This window comes from Cataglyphis hispanica, chromosome 20 (genome assembly GCF_021464435.1).
Source record: "Cataglyphis hispanica isolate Lineage 1 chromosome 20, ULB_Chis1_1.0, whole genome shotgun sequence".
NCBI classification, from domain to species: domain Eukaryota; kingdom Metazoa; phylum Arthropoda; class Insecta; order Hymenoptera; family Formicidae; genus Cataglyphis; species Cataglyphis hispanica.
Window position 1 is genome coordinate 1,866,404 of NC_065973.1, and position 22,282 is coordinate 1,888,685.

Consider the following 22,282-nt stretch of genomic DNA (forward strand, 5'->3'; position numbering starts at 1 on the left):
AGGCAAAGATTGACCGTTGATAGAAACTTTTCTGAAATAAAAAGTAATTAATTCAGAATAAATATTAAATAAATTCTAAATAAAATTTACATTTGTTATAATTTTTCATGTATAAAAATATTTTTTTACAAAGTTCTCTTATTTTCAAGAAGCAACTATTATAAATTCTTAATCTTTGAACATTATTAATTTAATTAATCTTATTAAACATCGGGAAAGACTGAGATTTACTTTTATTTAGACAAAAAGTGCATTTCGCCAATCATGTACTCCAGATTACAAACAAATTATGTGAAGATATCGATTGATTTCTTGTTAGGTGGTGAATCTCTCACCCTTTTCGTTTTTAGAACCGGTTGGAAGTAGTCCACCTCGATTGCCGCCTAGATCCAAATTTGATGGAATGATGAAAATCGAAGGTCAAGCAGTAACATTGCTCTGCGATGCTCAAGCCAGTCCATCGCCTTTGTTTAGGTGAGCAAAGTTTAGAAACTTACTTATCGAATAATGTATTTTAATAAAATGCAATAAGAAATTTTTCAAACATAAAATTACTCGATCATGATCAATCGATAATCAATCGTTATCTTCACATTTTGCGATATCTGCGTTTTGCGTATCGTGCATCAACGGTAAGATCGAAAATGATGACGACGATGGAGAAAGTGTTGCGTTTTCCATTTTTCCACTATTTGCGCAATTGCAGAACCGCGAGGTAGCGTACGTCCAAACGTAAGAGACAAAGATGTAAATGGATTGAAGAGAAACATCCTAGTCGAAAAAATGGTCGGTCTACCATGTCCTGTTCAGGGTTTCCCAGCGCTTGCATTCAGGTATAGATATTTATTGGGTCGATTGATTAAACGTGATGCGAAATAAAATTGTTTAACTTAGAATATATAATGTATATAGTTATTAAATTTTCTATTAATATAAATAATTAATATTAAATTATAGTATACAATTACGTTAAAAAAAAAAAGATTTTAAAAGAAAGATTTTCAAGTCAATTTTTAAATGCGTATGATTTTTTTATTATTTTAATAACATATAACGTACTAGTACAAAGTCTTTTATTATGCTAGCTCGTATTTTGCATCGACCCTTTACAGAACCGACTGGCAATGTCAAGCCACGCATTGCTGGTGAGCGTTACGAGGGTGGCAAACTAATAGATGTACTAAAAACAAATACGGCGGCCTTGGATTGCGCGACTCAGGGTTTTCCTGTCCCATTAACAAGGTATATCGACAATGATTGTCGAAAACCTTTTATGCTTTTTTTTTACGATTTTACATAATCCGATTTCAGAGGGTACAAGTAAGATCGCACCGCGATCATCGGGGAAGAAATTTGAGGGATGGGAAGTTGTTTTGACTGCTAGAGATCAGGACATCGCGTTGAGCCATTCCCTTCAGGGATACCCTGTACCTATCACAAGGTAGACTTTGTACCAATGCTTCCATCCGTTTTCATTTTTCCACCATTTTCATCATCGTCGTTATCTATGAAATAAAACTACGTGGAATAAAACTACAGCAAGTCTGTAATATTGAGTATTTATATACATAAAATTTTTTTTTGATGAATGATAGAAATTAAATGGAAAATTATAAATGGTCACAACAAAAAAAAAAAAATCTAAATTTTGGGCTCAGAATTCAGAATTTTCATGAGTGAAATTAAGTAATCTATTCGGTCTATAATATCACGAGTTTACATTTATATTTTTTATCTAACGCTTATATCATATCATTTAGAGTATCAAAAAAAATAAATTCTGAAGAATTTTTTGAGACATATTATTTTCAGATATAAGCAATATGTAACAAAAATATGAGATGTAAACTTATATTAACTTGCTCTCTATTCACAATCCGATATCGTAGTGAGGTAAGTAAATTGCATGTGACGATTTTATTGAATCAAGCCAGGTCAGCACAATGGCATACCGGGTACGTATAATCAAATTTGTTAATCGTTGGGATTCTTCAACTCGCATTCTTCTTCATGCATCGTTTCCAAGATGAAATCAAGAAATACACGTAGAATAAATTTGATACATTACAAGGAGACAAAGCTGTCATTTTGGGCAATCTATTTATTTCAGAGCCGTCTGGTCGTACTGCCCCGAAGACGACTGGAGACGGTCTTAATAAGTACCGCGGGGTAGAGGGCGAGTCTCTGGCGCTGGCGTGTGCGGCACAAGGCTTTCCTGCCCCGATAACTAGGTACACATCTTTATAGATAGATTTCAGTTCTCCTTAATTTGGACGTAGTCTCACGCTCCGCGGGGCACAGATCCTGTGTATTCACTTTTGATATTTTTTATCCTTACCCTCTACCCCGTATCGGGTGGCGGTACCGTAAGATATGACAGGGGCAAAAAAAAAAAGAACAATATCTTCTGTAAAAAGATAGGGATATGTTATGAAGGAGCCAGTTTATTAAGGCAGGAAATATAAAACTATCATTAAAATTCGGTGCAAAATGTAAGAGAAAAATAGATAATAATATAGAGAACATAGATAAAAAAACAAAGAGAGAAAAAGAGAACGAGAAAGAACTGAATTATAATAAAACAGAGCTTAGTTGCGAAAATCAACGGAGAAAAAGCTGATGCTCTCGATTTTTGTGCGACGATTCGATAATCTCGATAGACTTTCAATTCTGAAAATAACTATGCGATATTTTATGCAAGTCACAAGAGCAATAGCGATTAAACGACGAAATATATATTCCTGATTCGGGGCCAATTGGACGTGTTGGTTTTCAGTGCCAACTGGATCCTACCCCCTCGGCTCAACCCTTGAGATATGTGGATGCGCGACTTCGAAAAGGATGCGGGCCCTCTGCTCCCCCGGCATCCTCGATGCTGATCAGGGTGGTCCGAGAGAGTGTCACCCGATCAATGGGCCGGTCAATGTTGCCCTACACCTGCACACCTCCAAATAAGTCCCACAATATCTGGCTGGTAAGTCCTCGCCACCTTCTCGTGCCTCCGTTCATCCGCTCGTGTTTTAATTCATAATTCCCCGCCCTCTCTCTCCCGTTCGTTCACAAGAAAAGATAAAGAGAAGCAGATCGTTCACGAGACGAGGATCGAGCCTTAACGTTTTTTCACATTGTCCAGTTGCACTTATCGCTATTAAACGTACCGCCAGTTCACCAACACCACCACCACTTATGCTTCTTACCCGACAGTCTTCCATTACTTGTGATTATATTCGACAATATCTCGTAATCCCAGTTAATAATCATTTGTTTACAATTCTGAAATCGATTAATCAATGCCAGAGAAAGAATTTTCGTGATTTTATATTGCAACGTCGTTATGTGAGATATTGTTGCCTGGAAAATTACGGAAGTGACCCTGCACTAGCACTTGCGTCCAATAGCCATGTCAAAAGACCGCTACTGAAATCTTTAGTTATGTTATTTTGTGTTCTGGATTTTATTTTAGACGTTTCTTTTTTTCCGCTCTCCCTGTCTTAGTCTAGTCAGCGTCGTTGCGAATAATCGCATATCATGAAGAATCAAGTAGAACCGTTCGTATTTGCTTTCACGCTGCAGTCGCCTTTCACCTTCTCCTTTAGGGATTTTCGCGGAAAGACACGCGAATATCCTTTTATATATTTCTTTTTTCTTGCTTTTAATCATCTCGTCGCCGCCAATCTTTGTTCTTCTGTTGCGTCCCGCCTGCATCGCTTCTCGATCGTGTAAGGTTACAGTAGAGATGTCTTGTTTTATTGTTAAATTATATGGTTTTGTTCTTGTACGAAATTATTTTGCGTGAGACATAATACCGATAGATCGATGAAAGAAACAAAAGGCCGTGCCCAGAGACGCCCAAAGCCCCGCATATAAAATAAGTCATAACAGCGTAAAATGGAGCATATAATGCACTCGCCAAAATTGTAACATTTATCATTTATTCTTATCCGATTTGAGACTTTCATTAGTGGTATATTACATGATAAAATTATACGCACGAAATAAGTATGCTTTTTAATGGAAAAAAAGTTTTTTTAATAAAATACATAAAATAAAATAGTAATCTAATAGATGTATATATAAATACATAAAGAATGTTTATATAAATTTAGATAAATTTAAATAAAAAACAATTTTTAAAATTAGCTTTTTTGTTAATATGTTTGTTCCATTTTGCGATATAAATTTGAATTTATAATGATAAGCGAAAATAATAGAAGTACGGAACGAGCGACTCTCGTTCCGGCATTAGCGCAAAAATCGGCAAGTTTTTATCCTTTTGTTTCAGATGGTACAAATTCATCGAGGGCACGTCGAGACGTCAACCAGTTCAGCTGAATGATCGCGTACGTCAGGTTAGCGGCACTCTGATCATCCGTGAAGCGCGAGTCGAAGATTCCGGTAAATATCTCTGCATCGTTAACAATTCCGTCGGCGGCGAAAGCGTGGAGACTGTTTTGACTGTTACGGCACCGTTGAACGCGGAAATCGAACCGAGCACGCAGACCATCGATTTTGGAAGACCCGCGACCTTTACCTGCACCGTTCAAGGCAACCCGATCAAGACTATCTCTTGGCTCAAGGATGGAAAGCCCCTTGGATTGGAAGATCGCGTGCTGAGGATCGAGAGCGTGAAGAAGGAGGATAAGGGAATGTATCAATGCTTTGTTAGAAATGATCAGGAAAGCGCGCAAGCAACGGCAGAATTGAAACTTGGTGGAAGATGTGAGTTAAACTTTTATATATATGTATATTATAATTCTCCGAATTTGTAATCAAATTATTTATGTACGCAAATTGACATTGTAATTAATTTAATTAAAAATTAATATCAGTTTTATTTATAAAAAGAAAGATTTTTATGAATTGATAGAGATTTTTTTTTATATAATTATTATGATTCTCATTCAAATAATACGCTTGTAATTATACATACATCAAACTGCCAATTAAGAAAATTGATCGAGTAAATATAAAAGAAAATATAATGATTGTGTGTGTGCCAATGGAATTATTTTCCTATCTCTTTGATTATCGACAGTCGAGCCTCCCCAGATTCGTCAAGCCTTTGCAGAAGAGACTCTTCAGCCCGGACCGAGCATGTTTTTGAAGTGTGTTGCCAGCGGGAATCCCACCCCCGAAATTACCTGGGAACTTGATGGAAAACGGCTGTCGAACACCGAGAGATTGCAAGTGGGACAATACGTCACTGTCAATGGTGATGTCGTGTCGCATCTGAATATTTCAAGCATTCATACCAATGATGGTGGACTGTATAAGTGTATTGCTGCATCAAAGGTTAGTGGTTCTCCTGTTTTTTTTACAATATATTTTAAATAAGAACATATAGCAAAATTTAAATTTTGTAATCTAAATATTAGCAAATATTAACAAATTAAAAAATTTTTAATTTTATTTAAAAATTTTTTTAACATATATGTGTCTTTTAAGTACGTTCTAAATAAAATATTCAATATGTATAATATTGTTATAGGTTGGAGCTGCTGAGCATTCTGCCCGTCTCAACGTATATGGTTTGCCGTTCATTCGTCATATGGACAAGAAGGCTATCGTTGCTGGAGAAACTCTGCGCGTCACCTGTCCTGTTGCTGGATATCCGATCGAAAGCATCGTTTGGGAACGAGACACCAGAGTTCTGCCGATCAATAGAAAGCAAAAGGTCTTTCCTAATGGCACTCTTATCATCGAGAATGTTGAACGAATGAGCGACCAGGCGACCTACACTTGCGTAGCACGCAACGCACAGGGTTACAGTGCACGTGGAACACTGGAAGTTCAAGTTATGGGTAAGTTTGAAACTTTATTTTTTCTTATATTTTTTTGCGTGGTCGATATTCCGTAACAAAATTGATCATTAATATTGATATTTCATAAATATGACAACTATTGACTTTTATTCGAAAGTTACAAAATTTGATCGCATCTTTAAAAAAAAAATTTATATTTAAATGAATTGAATTTTTTGACATAAAACTTATTAAATGAAAATTTGAACGTATAATAGAATATTAAAATCAAAAAAGTTTACTTTCATTTAATAATAATCTTAAATAATTTTAGAACAAGTAACACATATATTCAAAATTATTTGTTTTTATGATATACTTAATTCTTTGCCAAAGTAACGCGTCTTTTAATAATTTCGAAAAAGAAAATACATTTACAGCCATCGGCCGAACAGCTGACTAATCGACGACATAATTATGATAATTATGATAATGTTAGAATAGTAAACATTTTATTTGCAGCTATTCTACATGCAACAGATTGTCGTGTCTGTTACAGCCACTATTAAACTTTATGTCGCACTGCCCTATATTGAACATAACAAGCCGAAGGTGTCAACAATTTTTTTTTTTTGAGAGTGTTATTCGCGCGTGTATGAAACGAGTCATAAATTCTAAAGGGTGCGATTGTACATAGGACACGGGCACGGACTCGGACACGGACGCGATTTCGTTGCCGTCGTTATGATTAATAACGTACAGCAAACGTACATCGATTCATGGAGAGGACATGCATTTGTGGAAAGTTATGGGAGTTGGTATGGCGGTGCCCGATTGTGAATCGTTAGTAAGAATTCTGACGCGCTTAAATGAGATTTCTTCTTCCATCGTTCGTCGGTCTTGTGCAATAACAAGTGCCATGCATTCGTGTATGTAAATAGACATGGTTTTTTGATCAGACAAATAAATATCTTTCGCATTTATGATAAAATAAGATTTTTTGTGCAAAATTATATTTAATTTAATTCTTAATTTAATTCAAATTTTAATTATCTATCTTAATCAAAGAAGAAAATTATAAATTATAAAATATTAAAAAGCATTTTTAATGTGAAATTAATGTAACATGTCTATGATATTTACGAGCATGGCGCATGACGCGGACGCATATGCGGGTATACGGGCGACAATTACGCGATCTAATCGTATACATCCATACATCGCTCCTCCATCCTCAGTGCCGCCCATCGTTCAGGAGTTCGCGTTCACGAAGCTACCGATGAACGCCGGGGAGTTTGCGAATCTGCAGTGTATAGTGCCGACCGGCGACCTACCGTTAAACATACATTGGAGCTATCCCGGAGAAGAGATGGGCGGTTCCTCCGGCGTAATCGCGAAGAAGGTCGCGGATCGCGTTAGCATGCTCATGATCTCGGTCATCACCGCGAGACACGCGGGGGAATATGTTTGTACCGCCGAAAACGCGGCTGGAACGGCGTCCCACTCGACCATCCTCACCGTCAATGGTTCGGGACTACGATTCTGTTCCTAGAGAACACAGTCTTTTTTATTCTTCAGTTGCGTTTTGTCACATTTTTATCTCGTCCTTGCACAAACCTTGCAAACAGCATTATAGTTATTTCCTCTCGTTTGTCATGCTCGTCCCCCTCCTCTCTCTCTCTCTCTCTCTCTCTCTCTCTTTGCGTGAATGTTAATTGACTCCTTTGTCCGTTCGAATCCATCGAAAGCTTTAACGCGGCTATACGACGAAGCGATCCACGATTTCACAGAGGCTGCTGCGAATGAAGCATTTGTTTGATGACACCTCTAGTCGGGCCGCAGCTTCTACCCATTGCTTTCAATGCCGAGATTGCTAATTGGGGAGATTCCGTGTCCGTGCCCTGCTCGATCCTGAAGGGCGACATGCCCATGGATATATCGTGGGCGTTTAACGGTGTACCGATCGACACGTTGAAAGATACGGGTATCACAATCACCAAAATCAGCAAGCACTTGAGTACCCTCAGCATTGACGGCGTCTCGGCACGCCACGCCGGAGAATATGCCTGCTCCGCGTCAAATTTGGCCGGTTCTGTCAGTCGATCGACAACTTTGACCGTTAACGGTACGATTTTAATCCCCGTTGCACGGTGTTCCCGTTATTTACAATAGATTTGTACATAATTATTGTCATACACCTCAAATATCTCCATCTATCGAATAATCCATCATCCTTGCCGAAATATCTCTCGACGAAACATATTCCACCGCCATACCAACCTTATCTACTGATTCACGTTGTCTGAATCGAGATACGAAAAATGCCTCCGAGTATTCTTGAAATATCGCGAATTGACAGTTTAGTCTTTCTTGCCCCGTTTCTCCCAGTCGCTCTTTCCAGTTGCCCCGCAAATACTGCCTTTCGCTTTCGGGGATGAACCGGCCAGCTGGGGCGAGTTGGTTTCAATCACCTGTTCCGTCACGAAGGGTGATCAGCCTATCGAAATAACTTGGGCCTTTAACGGAACGTCGATCGACAGTCGCGACTCCGACGTCGTGATAGGCAGCACGAATCGAAAGAACAGCGTTTTAACTATCGAATCAGTCGCGGCCAGACACGCCGGTGATTATACTTGTACTGCGTCAAATCGCGTTGGTGCCACGACACACACGGCTCATCTGGCTGTAAACGGTATATATAATCGATTTCCATGGAAGAAATGAATGTTCGCCCTTTCTATCATGCATCGTCTTCCTCGTCTTCCTAACATATCGTTCAACCAGATTATTAATCGTAGCTGGTCACTGAACATTTACATACACGGCTATGCAAATTTTCTTTTACACCGATATTTACATAATTTTTTTAATTCTTTATTTCCTGTTATAAATATTACTAATAATTTGGTAATTTCGAAACTTTGTAATTTAATAACTCTAAATTTATATAATTAATAATATTATTATTTTCTGTTACAAATGTTACTAAAAATTTAATAATTTAACAATTCTATACTAACATAAACATTTTTTTTCTCTCTTTTTGTTATGTTAAAAAACTATAAGAAAATTTTCATATATTCATATAAAAAATACCATTATTTATCCTTTTGCCGACCATTTTCTGTTTCTCATTACACCCTTCCATCTATGCTGGGTGTCGTTTACGCAGTCGCACCACAGATCCTTCAATTTTCCTTCGGCGACGATCCTCTCAACTCTGGCGAGATGCTGTCGGTTTCTTGCACGATCGTCAAAGGCGACTTTCCCGTAAAATTGACGTGGACGTTCGACGACATGCCGATCGACTCGAGTCGGCCGGATGTTAATATTGTGATCAATAAGAGGGTCAGCTTCTTGAGCATCGACAGCGTAGCGGCGAGACATGCTGGAAGATACAAATGTACTGCGACCAATGCCGCCGGATCCGACAGTCACACCGCTGTACTCTCGGTGAACGGTACCGCGCTCTCGTATATGTAAAAAAATTATTATTGCCTTACACCTGTACACATTCTCTTGTAACTTCTTGTATATCTTCGCAGTAATATCGATTCAGTAATCACCGCTCGTGCTTACTGTCGTTGTCGAGGCGATAATCTCTCTCGTAAAGTATTCTGAAGCAGTGAGATTATCGTTGAAGACGACGACAGCCAGTGACAAAGATCCATCCCGCAGTGACAGCGAAACGATGGCTCACGTTATATATATATATATTTTTTTTTATTTAAATCTTTTCCCGTATCGCTTTATCGTTACATTGTTGTTCGATGTCCTCTATTGAAAGTACCGTGTCTCCATTTCCTTCCCCGATTTGTCCTCTAAAGATCCACAAATACTGTTTTGTGAGTCGTTCAATTTGGTTCTGAATTTCTTTCGGCTACGTTCCCTTACCGCGAAATATTCCAAAGTATCGACGTATATTTCACGAGTGTGCCGTTCGCGGTTGCAGTGGCACCGCAACTCGCGCCCTTCACATTCGGTGATGAGGCAGCCAATGCAGGAGAGATGGCGACCGTTCAATGCGCCGTGATAAAGGGCGATCTACCCATCGACATAATCTGGTCGTTTAACGGGCGTGTGATCGACACCGCGAATGGCGCATTCGACGAGCATAATTACGACAATTCCGATATAATGATAAGCAGGGGTAGCAAACGGGCCAGCCAACTGACGATTGATTCGGTAGCCGCAAGACACGCGGGCGAGTATTCGTGCACTGCGAGCAACACGGCCGGAACCGCTACCCACTCTTCAGTTCTGTCGGTGAACGGTACGCTTGTTCAGTTTGAATCAATGACGGTTGGGTGGTTGGTTGGACGCACGAAACACACCGGGCTTCTCTTATAGCGCTTCCTGGCACCATCAGGAAAGATTGCGTGTGTATGTCAATGCGCCGCAGCTTTGAAATGTAGCTGATAACAGTCACGTTATCACTAGTTGAATTAAATTAGTTGCTTTGAAAAATATTAATTATATATATACGCCAATTATATTACATATTTCTTTGTTAGAGTTTCTATATTTGAATGCTTTCAAGCAAGTTGCATCTCGAGAAAAAATTGTAAAAATTTTGGGAGATTGATATTTCTACGATCTATAATTTTCAAGCTTCTTTTTTTCATGCATTGTCTCACTTATCCCGCTTCCGGTTCGGTATCAAATAGCGTTTCTGTGACAGTACCGCCGCGCATCGCTCCTTTTGAAATGTCCGACAAGGCGGTGAATTGGGGCGATTCCGTATCGGTGGTTTGCACGGTAGTCAACGGGGACTCCCCGTTAGAAATTACGTGGGCGTTGAATGGAATGCCTATCGAGGAAAATCATCGAATATCTGTGACCACGACCAAGAGGAACAGCCTGCTGTCCATAGATTCTGCGAGTCCGAGTCACGCGGGCATTTACACTTGCGTTGCCTCTAATGCTGCTGGTGCAACCACTTATTCCGCGGAATTGACAGTTAACGGTATCTACAATAGACATTAGAAAAGAATGTCGTTTTTGCTCTGAAAAATTATTCCGTTTCTATTTTCCTCTCCTTTTCCCACCCGATTAAAATGCGAGGATGCGATCGAACATCTAAGGAAAACACGGCAATTATTTCGACATCTTATTTTATTTTTTTCTTCAATTCTCTGGCTTTGTCGTATCGAGACAATTGGACCATCAAGAAGATTGACGTAAAAGAGTAACAAAAAAAGAAAGAAAAGAAACAAATAGAAAACTCATTGCAGTCGCACCTCAAATCGCACCGTTCGAAATTGCCGAGGAACCAGCAAACTGGGGCGATTCTATTTCCGTGGTGTGCGCTATTCTCAAGGGTGATTTACCAATCGAAATCACGTGGGCGTTGAATGGCGAGCCGATCCGGCCAGATCGTTCGGACATTAATATCCTGGCGACGACGCGGAAGAATAGCATCCTCAGCATCGAGTCCGTCGCTGCGAGACACGCAGGAGAATACACGTGTTCGGCGTCGAATAAAGCTGGAGCGACCAGTCATTCAACAGTTTTAGCTGTGAACGGTACATCTCATCCGAGATATTTCCAATGCATTCGCTCTTAAACCTCTGCATCCTATCATCGCCCGTCATTATCCGTCATTATCCGCCTCCTCTGAATCATTGGTCAATCGTGATCTTCAAGGCGCTATCAGATCGCAAAGACGTGTTATCGTATTCATGCCGATGTTACATCAACGACTCGTACTAGATTAGTCGTATTATACGATCAATCATCTGTCCACTTTAGTTGCTCCGGAGATAGCACCGTTCGTGCTTAGTGAGAAACCAGCGAATTGGGGAGAAACAGTCACGGCAACGTGTACCATTCTGAAGGGAGATCAGCCGATACAGATCGAATGGGCGCTCAACGGTCAGCCGATTTCTCACGATTTTTCTGATATAACGATCGTCACCAGTAAACGCGTCAGCTTGCTCACGATCGACGCCGTTACGGCTAGTCACGCCGGAGAATACACTTGTGTAGCTAGTAACACCGCCGGTGGAACGAGCTATTCCGCTTCCTTAGCCGTCAATGGTACAATACGAAGTTCTTCAAAACTCTCATTATTATTCTCTGGTGCATGCATGAGTCAGTCTCTCATGTAGCTTGTAACGCTATTCACATACTTACTCCCAAAGATCCCATCACGTTCCTTCACGTCTAACGAAAGTGACAGGCTGAGACGTTAAAAGATGAAAATTCAAGTATAAATTACAAATTTTACAATGTATTAAAATTCTATTACATTTAGGAATAAAATATGAATTTTATATACGTGAATTCGACAAGGAACCATATTAAAAATTTTTGCTGAAATTAGAGTAAAAAAAAAATTATAATTAAAACACTTCTATAGTTGCCCCTGAAATCATGCCATTTGTGATCGGCGAGGAACCGGCGAATTGGGGTGACACCATCACGGTAACTTGCACGGTGTTGAAGGGCGATCACCCAATCCAGATCGGATGGGCACTCAACGGCGAGCCAATTTCTCGAGATCATTCTGACATATCGATAGTCAGTACCAGCAAGCGCGTCAGTTTGCTTACGATCGATGCCGTGACGGCACGCCATGCTGGAGAATATACCTGCACGGCTAGCAACGTTGCTGGTGGAACGAGTTATTCCGCATCACTTGCCGTGAACGGTATAAAGGCCTTCCCACGTCTTGTGTTTCGCATAGCTATTCTTACTTTTCCCTATCGTGCATGTGCAGAGCGGTTTATCACTCCCGCGATTTCCTTCAATGTCCTTAATCCATGCAAAAGTGTAAAAAAAAAATCTATAGAAAAATTTCGTCGATATCTTATCCTTTTATTTCAGCGATGTTAATAACAATTATCATCAAAAACGCAATTTGCGCGTTGAAAAGATAATTTTACTCAAGGATTATGATACTTTATTATATATATAATAAAGAGGTTTTTTATTTACTATTTTATATAAATTTAGATTTAACGGTTGTGAAAGTCAGCTGATATTTGTTATCATAATATTATAGTTGCGCCGCACATAGGGCCTTTCACGATTAGCGATGGACCGGCGAATTCGGGCGACATGGTTTCCGTGACGTGTTCTATTACAAAAGGCGATTCTCCCATAAAGATCACTTGGAAGTTTAATGGCCATACGATTAATCCGCACGATTCGGATATCACGATCACGAGGATTAATAAACATATGAGCGCTCTCAGCATTGAATCCGTGGCCGCGAGGCACGCGGGCGAGTATACGTGCGTAGCTACGAACAAGGCCGGGAATGTCAGCCATTCGACGACCCTCGCTGTCAACGGTACCTACTTATCTCCAGAAGCACACCTGCACGTCAGCTAAACGTCGTATAGCACTTGCTTAACCCATCACTGCGATTCATAATTCATCGTAAACCACCTCGCATAGTCTCACGATACGATACCTTTATTCCTGATCGCCGTAATCACTGCCGACGATCGATTTCGCGAGAACCGCGAGGACTGTAATTCGCAAAGGGGAGTTTCAGTTTCGAGTTTTTGTTTCTCACGCGCGATCCGCGATCGCAGTTGCTCCGCAGATCTTCCCGTTCACGTTCGGCGATGAGCCGGTGAATTCGGGCGAGGCAATCTCCGCGACCTGCTCCATCCTCAAGGGGGACTTTCCGATGGACATTGCCTGGGCTTTCAACGGTGAGCCAATATCCGCCGAGAGCGCAGATCAATTCTCTATAACGAAGGGCAAGCGTCTCAGCGTCCTGTCGATCGATGCTGTCGCGGCCAGACACGCCGGCGAGTACACTTGCACCGCGTCGAACAAAGCCGGGGCTTCCAGTCATACAGCCGCTCTAGCTGTAAACGGTAACACGCGCGCATGCATACAAACGCGATATCTCGTCTCGCGACTATTCTTTCTCCGCCGGACATAGAAGACAAAACGTCCCTCCTTTTCATCATCCTCTTCAACTTCCTCACCCACGCTCACGATCTTTTCAACATTCTTTCGTGCCTTGTCGAGTACGGGGGACGATGAGGACGCGTCTGTCTGTCGTCTAGCTTCTCATCGTGTATTCACTGTGACCGCGGAGATTTTGCAGCTCGCTATCTCATCGCATAAAGTTGACTTAAAAAGATAACGATGCTACGAATATTCTCTCACGATTGATTATATTTTTTTTTCAAACTCAAAGTTTTTTATTTTTTATTATTTATATAAAAAATAGGTGCAATTAACGTGAAGCAACAATGAAACATTAATTAACACAAATTAGAACATTTTCCAACGAATTTTCTGATAGGCATCTTTACATCGGCTTTTTTCGCGTGTCAGACGTTGGCACAAAGGGATTCGAACTTGATGAGTCTGTGAACAGATTTGATACATCTTGGAAAATATCATTTTCAGTCGCTCCGCAGATTGCGCCGTTCTCGATCAGCGACGAGCCCGCGAATTGGGGCGAGGCGGTCTCGGCGGTCTGCACGGTCGTGAAGGGCGACTTGCCGATCGAAGTATCATGGGCACTGAACGGCGAGCCCATTACCAAAGAAAATTATGCCGATGTGTCTATTTCAAGTAGCAGCAAGCGAGTCAGTCTAATAACTATCGAAGCTGCGAGTCCAAGACACGCCGGAGAATACACTTGCACGGCCTCGAATGCCGCCGGAGCAACGAGCTACTCCGCTACTCTGGCCGTAAATGGTACAGCACTGCATGAAGCAAAATGCCTCTCTGAGATCGAGAAATTGAGCTCACTAATCTGCCTGCAAACATATATATTTACACGAAATCGTTTTCCTTTCCTCGCGTTAATAACAATATCGGCCCTTTAAAACCGTCCCATCGAGTGAGGTATAATTGGCAATTGATCATGTACGAATATAATTACTGAGCAAAATACATATCTAAGATAATTGAAGAACTAATTAATTGGTTGATCGATCATCTGGAAAAATTGATTATAAAAATAAAGTACGTTTGCTCAATAAAATGTATATAATTCTATGATTCCTGCGCCGAGAGATCGCGCGAAGAGTTTTCATATCGTTTATATGTACGATAGTGATTGTTTTTTTTTTTGCGATTGTTTTTCCAGTCGCTCCACAGATCGCTCCATTTTCCATCAGCGAAGAACCAGCTAATTGGGGCGAGCAAGTTTCTGCGGTTTGTAGTATTTTGAAAGGCGATCTACCGATTGAAATACGATGGAGTTTGAATAGCGAACTTATTACGCGTCTCACTCATCCTGACATAACAATTACAAATACCGGGAAAAAGACATCTCTTCTGACTATTGAATCTGTCACCGCTCGACATGCTGGCGAATATAGCTGCGTCGCGAGCAACCTGGTCGGATCCGTCAGCCGTTCCGCCATTTTATCGGTCAATGGTACTGAAAAAAAAAATCGCATGTTATAAGACGTAGTATCGTCGTCAGCACTTTATCCCGTAAAATACTTTAAAAATTCTATCCTTCCTAATAAATATAAATTGCTAAAGCTATCGTTATAACAAAATCTATCCTTGAAGATCCATATAAAAAATATAATTTCCTTTAATTTTATTTCCTTGCTACGTCTATTTTTACATTTTACTTCGAAGAAAAAAATCGCTCGTTCGTCATTCTTCTGGATTCCGGACGCCACATATTTAAAAATGTCTATATGTCATCGGACTTCGTAAATAAAAACGCATGTCGTTTTTCTATTCTTTTCGAATCTTGCTTTATCGTGCGTTCGTATCGCAGTCTCCCCACAGATAGCACCGATCTCCTTCGGCGAGGAGCCCGTTAACGCCGGGGACTTGGTGTCGGTGCAGTGCGTTGTGACCAAAGGCGATTCTCCTCTGGAGATCACGTGGACCTTCGACGGCCGTCCTATACAATCTTATCACAGCGATGTGATCGTGTCTGATACCGGAAAGCGCGTCAAACAACTGACCATCGAATCAGTAGCTGCGCGACATGCTGGAGAATATACCTGTGTTGCTTCGAACGCGGCTGGATCAATTTCTCATTCAGTCACCTTGGACGTGAATGGTACACCTTTCGACAAATCTATGCTCGCGATTCGCATTTGCATATTTAGCCATTTTTCTCATCCAAAATTAATCCTTTCCATCCTTTAGAGAGCTATTTTTTTCACAAGTTTCTCTCCTTCTCACATTTTTTAATTTTATATTTCTATTTCACATCATTATTTTTTTTTAAGTTTCTCTGCAATCCGTTTCCTCGCTTTCCATAGCACGGCGTGTGTCTGTGTTCTCTAGCGTCTGCTATCATTACTTTAGCAACGAATGTTATTATTGGACGTGACATTTCTCGATCTTCTTGGTTATATATATGTTCTCTTTATTAATTCTGTTGTCGATTAGCATCGTGAAACATATAGCGTTTCAGAAATACAATACAAAATAAACGGCACACTCGCCATGATACAAATCGCAAAGCGGGGAGCGAGCAAGAAGAAATGAAAAAAGAAGAGGATAATACATCTTTCTATCTTCTACCCCTAAACCGCGCTGTTTCATCAACGTTGATTTAGCCTGCGGCTTCAATGATTCTTTCTCTCCTTCTCTGATCTCTTTTTCTCTCTTCCAGTCATTCCGAAATTATTGCCATTTGCTTTCGGCGAGGAGCCGCTTAACTCGGGTCAAGTAGTAACGGTACCGTGTGCAGTGGTCGAGGGCGATCCACCCTTGAAGCTTCGTTGGACCTTAAACGGTCATGCGATCTCGCCACACTCTGGGATCTCGATCGTGGATCTAGGCGGACGCGGCGCTATACTGAGCATAGGATCCGTCCAGGCGACCCACGCTGGAACATACACATGTGTCGCGGAAAATCTTGCCGGCAGGCATGAGCTCTCGGCCGATCTCATTGTGAACGGTGCATACTGATTAGCGAGGATCTACACGATATTTCGTTGAGGCTTGCAAACCCGCCTATCCGATATCTCATCCTTCCTTTTTTTTATCCTAGATCACCGCTTCTCCCGTAGACATTTGTCATTTTATCGAAATCGATTCCCGCTCAAATATCCGTCGCGCTTTTAACTTATTTTTGCAAACGCGATCAGGCACGAGAGTAGGCTGTTACAGAGATCGGGCTAATCGCGTCAGATATCGTGCAGTTTATCCGCCTCGATAAGCGGGAACATTTATTCTCGCTCGCGTGTCTTTCTCTTTTTCTCTCTCTTTCTCTCTCTCTCTCTCTCTCGGTGTATTATTGCCTATTGTCTCTAGCCTCTGTCCGTTCTCTATCTCTCGGCAGTCGCTCCACATCTGCAGCCGTTCGCGTTCGACGAGGCCAACTCCGGCGATCTGATAATCGTCCATTGCGCGGTCGTGAAGGGGGACACGCCGATTTCGCTCAAGTGGTTGTTCGAGGGCCGCCACTTAGAGGTAGGCGAAGGAGTGGGTATTACCGCGTTGGGGGATAGAGTCTCGGCCCTGACGATACCCGCTGTCAGAGGAGAGCACGCCGGAGAGTATGCTTGCGTCGCCGATAATCCAGCGGGCAGTGCACGGCACAGCGCCCATCTCAAAGTGAACGGTACAGAGAAAGCGTAAACACACACGATCACAAAAGCATCCAGTATAAGACAGAAAAAAAGTATTAAAAAATATAAAGTATACACATATATATTTTCTTTAACATAAAGCGAAACCGCGCGGCATGATGATGGTGTTTAACGGGCGTACGCGTAGTGATGAGTACTACCGTTTTGTATGCGTGTAACTATTTGAGCGGAAAGCAGTGGTACGTTTACCCTTTTATTCGGTTGTAGATTTATATTTAAATATATATATATATATATATTTATTCAATATCTTAGTAGAACGTTTTTCGATTTGTTAGATTTGTTACCCTTGCTGCCGCTTTCATACACGTCATAAAATCTCCAATCTCTCTGCCCGCCCTGACTGTTGCGATGATATTATTACGAGATATGTGTTGTCTGGAAGTCTTGCATTGCTCGACGTGCATACTCTTTCTTTCTATCTATAGAGAATTGTCTTTCTTGTAACGAGTTTAAATCGTTTAACTGGTTCGCATAGGCGTACGTAGTTTGTGCCCACGATTGTTCGAATCGAATATAAACAGTCGATATTATAAGACGAGCCGTGTTTCCCGTTATTTCCCGGCCCATAACTGTCTCTCTCTGTCACATTTTCTGTCACTCCGAATCCCTTCTCTCATCTCGATTACTCGAAACAATACCACATTAGTCAGGAGTCAATTCCATCAAAGAGTTAATCTTGATTATCCCATATAATTAGTTCATTATCATCGATTATTTGCAAAGATATCGCGTTATACAGAGAATGACGACGCCGAAAACAAAGAGGAAAGGCAACGTTAGATTCTTGAGACAAGGACGGATAGAAAATGAGTACGCAGATAACGATCGATGCGATCGTTCAATTGATCGCGAAAGATTCGAAGAGAAGGATCGTTATGAAAGCATGGATCTACCTACCGTTCCGTTGCAGTCCTGCCACGGATCAGTCCGTTCGATTTTGGAGATCAACCGATCTTTGCCGGGCAGGCCGCCCAATTGGCATGCATGGTGCCGGTCGGCGACACGCCGATCGAAATTGTCTGGACCTACGAAGGCGAATCGTTGCCGCAGTACATGGGATACAACATCGGGAAACTCGGCCCACGGACGAGTATACTACTGATCGAGCCGGTAACACCGGAGCACGATGGACATTATGCGTGTGTCGCTAGTAATCCGTCAGGCAAGACGGTCCACGAGACAACCTTACGAGTCCACGGTTAGGTCCAGAATAAAGAACGGAGCACTGAGAATGACATGATAATGATAATTGATAATGATGGTTGAGCAAAAGTTTTGGAATGAAAATGCAGCCGTGCGCGGATCTCGCGAAAGTATTATATGAGCGCAGGCTTGTGATTGGATTGCATCTTATTCAACGTTGCTGTAAAGCTGATCGTGTGTTTTTCCCTGTTGGCGAAAAGCTTTTCTGAAAATTTCAGTTGGTTCGACGCTCGCTCTACAATTCAACTTATAACGCAGCGCGTTGCTTTCGTCGCCGTTGACGACTTTCTCGCGCGTACTCTTTTCCTTTCTCTCTCACTGTCTTGCACTTTCTTTTCATACTCTTTGTCTCTCTGTCTCTTTCTTGCCTCTTGTCTCTATCTACGTTTATTTTTCTATTCTATTGTAATTCTCTTCTCTTTACTACGTATTCGTCGATTTTTTCAAGCGAGCGAAGATCAATCCGGAGCCTTTCGTGGTCCAAAAATCAATAGCTTATTCCGAGCCGTTGGCTTTCCTCGTTTATTTTGCCCGCCTCGTTATCTTGCTCTCATCGTCAGCCATTCTTCTGCGACTTTTTACGTTGGCTTCGATCATCCCTGCGGTGAAATAACGCGACTCTCAGGATCTTCCTTTCACACGCGAGTCTCGTCGCGTTTTCTACATCCTTCACGAACGCGTTCGCCATTCCCGTAGCACAAACGAATCTAATTGCTACTTTGCGATCGCAGAATTGCATAGGTCTGACACCGAGTTTTATATTATATTCGTCTCGTTACATTCGAGTGTCGATTTATACCTCACCGTACCCCCATCGCGCTAAAACGCGTCCTTGCTCTAAGATGACCGACCGACCATCCAACCAGCCGCATCTCAGAATTCTCACCCTTGAATAAATTCATATCATAGCCCTATCCACGAATGAATTTCCCCAACACGTTCTCTCTCCTTGCCCCCTCGCCACCTCACCACACGTCTTGCCTTGCTCATTTTGTAAACGCGTATGTAGCTTAGTAGAGAGACATTTAACATGCATGCAATTATACTTGAACGAACATAATATCGAGTATATTAGTCGTTAACGCGGTACAGCATGATGCACTATACTCGAGTAAAAATTTAATAGCGCTTTGTGTATGTTTGCCATTGAATTTTTTCAGAACCGTAGTCTCTCTCTCTCTCTCTCTCTCTTTCTCTCTGCCTGCATCACGTCTCTCTTTCTCTCTTTCTCTTCATGCATTAGACACCCGTATAATTCAGAATCCCGCATGCTATACGATACTCTATTCATCGCAGTAGCGGGAGCGTGTCGCGTTTTGTCCTGCACGTGACAAAACTAATTTTCATGATTCGAGTCCTTGTCGATTTTATAACAATATTAAAAATATCACGAATATATAACTTTTAATAAACAATTTTATTAACTTTTTTCGAATAAACAAAACTTTCTGATTTTACAAATTTCAAGTTTGTTTGTTGACTCTACACACTATTTAACTTTATTTCTTATTCTTACTTTTGTAGCTTATATTTTATGAAATTTAAAAAAAAGAAAACAATATAATTAAAATCAATATAATTGTAATATTTGATTGAAGTTCATATAAAAATATTATTACGATAAATAATAACTTGATTTTTCGAAAGTAGACGACTCGAGTTTTTATAAGCGACTGGCTCCTGGATACTGCAAAATTCCTTGTTACTCGATAGTGCAAAGCGACTAATCTGTTTATTCTGTAACAGTACCTCCTCGTTGGATTCTGGAGCCTACTGATAAGGCATTCGCTCAGGGTTCTGATGCGCGAGTCGAATGTAAAGCCGACGGATTCCCCAAACCTCAAGTCACATGGAAAAGAGCTGCTGGTGAGTGCGTTTGTAGCCGCAATTTAATAAATGTAAATGTAATTTTTCAAATGTATTAATTGTGTTTGTTTTATTTTACAGGGGATACACCGGGAGATTACACTGACTTGAAATTGAGCAATCCTGATATTAGTGTAGAAGATGGTACTCTGTCCATTAATAACATTCAAAAGACAAACGAAGGCTATTATCTTTGCGAAGCTGTTAACGGCATTGGATCAGGCCTGTCGGCTGTCATTCTTATTTCGGTTCAAGGTACTTTACTTTATTATTCTCACGTCTTTTATCAATATTCAATATACTGTTTAAGTTTTCTATACTATTATTTTTAATATCTTTTTTTTAGCTCCTCCCCAATTTGAAATTAAATTAAGAAATCAGACCGCTCGTCGCGGAGAACCGGCTGTATTGCAATGCGAAGCGCAGGGAGAAAAACCAATCGGCATTTTATGGAATATGAATAACAAAAGGCTAGATACAAAGAGCGATCCTCGTTACACTATTCGTGAAGAAATTTTAGCTAATGGAGTATTGTCCGACTTGAGTATTAAACGAACCGAGAGAAGCGATTCTGCCTTGTTTACTTGCGTAGCGACGAATGCCTTTGGCAGTGATGATACTAGCATTAATATGATTGTACAAGGTTGGTTTACTTGATTACGCTTAATGCGATATCAACAGATATTCGACGAAGTACTTAAATATCACTTTTATAATTTTTTATAGAGGTGCCGGAAGTTCCATATGGTCTCAAGGTGTTGGATAAATCAGGACGTTCGGTGCAATTATCATGGGCGGCACCTTATGATGGAAATAGTCCTATTAAGCGATATGTCATTGAATACAAAATCAGCAAAGGTTCCTGGGAAACTGATATCGACAGAGTGCTCGTACCTGGTTCGCAACAGAATGTAGCTGGAGTATATAATCTGAGACCCGCAACTACGTATCATCTTCGAATCGTTGCTGAAAATGAAATTGGTACGTCCGATCCGTCCGACATGGTCACTATTATTACCGCTGAAGAGGCACCTACTGGTCCTCCAACCTCGATCAAGGTCGAAGCTTTTGATCAGCATACTCTCAAGGTAACGATTAGAATGCGTTATAACCGTTTCAGAAGTAATGATAACAATCAACATTTATTGCAATAAATATGTTATTATATCAGGTAACATGGAAACCACCTCCACGCGAGGATTGGAACGGCGAAATTCTCGGCTACTACGTTGGATACAGACAGTCAGCGGATAAACCGTACATGTTTGAAACTGTCGAGTTCTCCAAGGAAGACGGAAAGGATCATCATCACTTGCAGATTGTTAATCTCAAAACTTATACACAATACGGCGTGGTTGTTCAGGCATTCAACAAGGTCGGCTCTGGACCGATGAGCGAAGAACGCAGGCAGCACACCGCGGAAGGCGTACCCGAGCAACCGCCGCACGATACCACCTGCACGACTCTTACCTCACAGACTATCAGAGTATCCTGGATGTCACCACCTCTCAGCGCGGCTAACGGTGTTATCACTGGCTACAAAGTTAGTAAAAACGCAGTTCGAGAAAAGTAGGCATTTAGCAGCGGCGTCTTTAAATATTTGTTTCAGGTTATCTATGGTCCGTCCGACACGTGGTATGATGAAAATACGAAGGATACCAAGATCACGTCTTCCAGCGAAACTATCCTGCACGGCCTCAAGAAATACACGAACTACAGTATGCAAGTTTTGGCTTTCACCTCCGGCGGAGATGGCGTCAAGTCAGCACCGATTCATTGTCAGACCGAACAAGATGGTAATTTTAAGAACTATTAAACATGTATGCAAAAGCATATTTCGAATATACAATATAATATATTATTCGCGTTTAAAAATACAATATAGCGATTTCCACATTTTTTTCGAACGATAATTAT

At 41.0% G+C, this 22,282-nt stretch overlaps 1 protein-coding gene across 50 annotated transcripts in view; it reads left to right on the top strand.

The window, feature by feature from the left end:
• Positions 1-22,282, top strand: part of LOC126856881 (cell adhesion molecule Dscam2) — a 67,452-nt gene that overhangs the window by 34,682 nt on the left and 10,488 nt on the right. For 32 of the 50 annotated variants that reach the window (XM_050605816.1, XM_050605814.1, XM_050605817.1 and 29 more), the window contains 10 exons: positions 4,283-4,719; positions 5,036-5,292; positions 5,489-5,801; positions 9,694-10,014; positions 20,246-20,365; positions 20,447-20,620; positions 20,712-21,008; positions 21,092-21,453; positions 21,537-21,908; positions 21,975-22,161. In XM_050605816.1, the coding sequence (XP_050461773.1) occupies positions 4,283-4,719; positions 5,036-5,292; positions 5,489-5,801; positions 9,694-10,014; positions 20,246-20,365; positions 20,447-20,620; positions 20,712-21,008; positions 21,092-21,453; positions 21,537-21,908; positions 21,975-22,161 (2,840 nt within the window). Of the gene's footprint in view, positions 1-350; positions 475-1,112; positions 1,243-1,311; positions 1,442-4,282; positions 4,720-5,035; positions 5,293-5,488; positions 5,802-8,142; positions 8,434-9,693; positions 10,015-10,975; positions 11,267-14,808; positions 15,103-15,459; positions 15,751-16,311; positions 16,600-20,245; positions 20,366-20,446; positions 20,621-20,711; positions 21,009-21,091; positions 21,454-21,536; positions 21,909-21,974; positions 22,162-22,282 lie in introns of all 50 variants that reach the window. The other 18 variants (XM_050605813.1, XM_050605800.1, XM_050605810.1 and 15 more) reach the window with 8 other exon arrangements.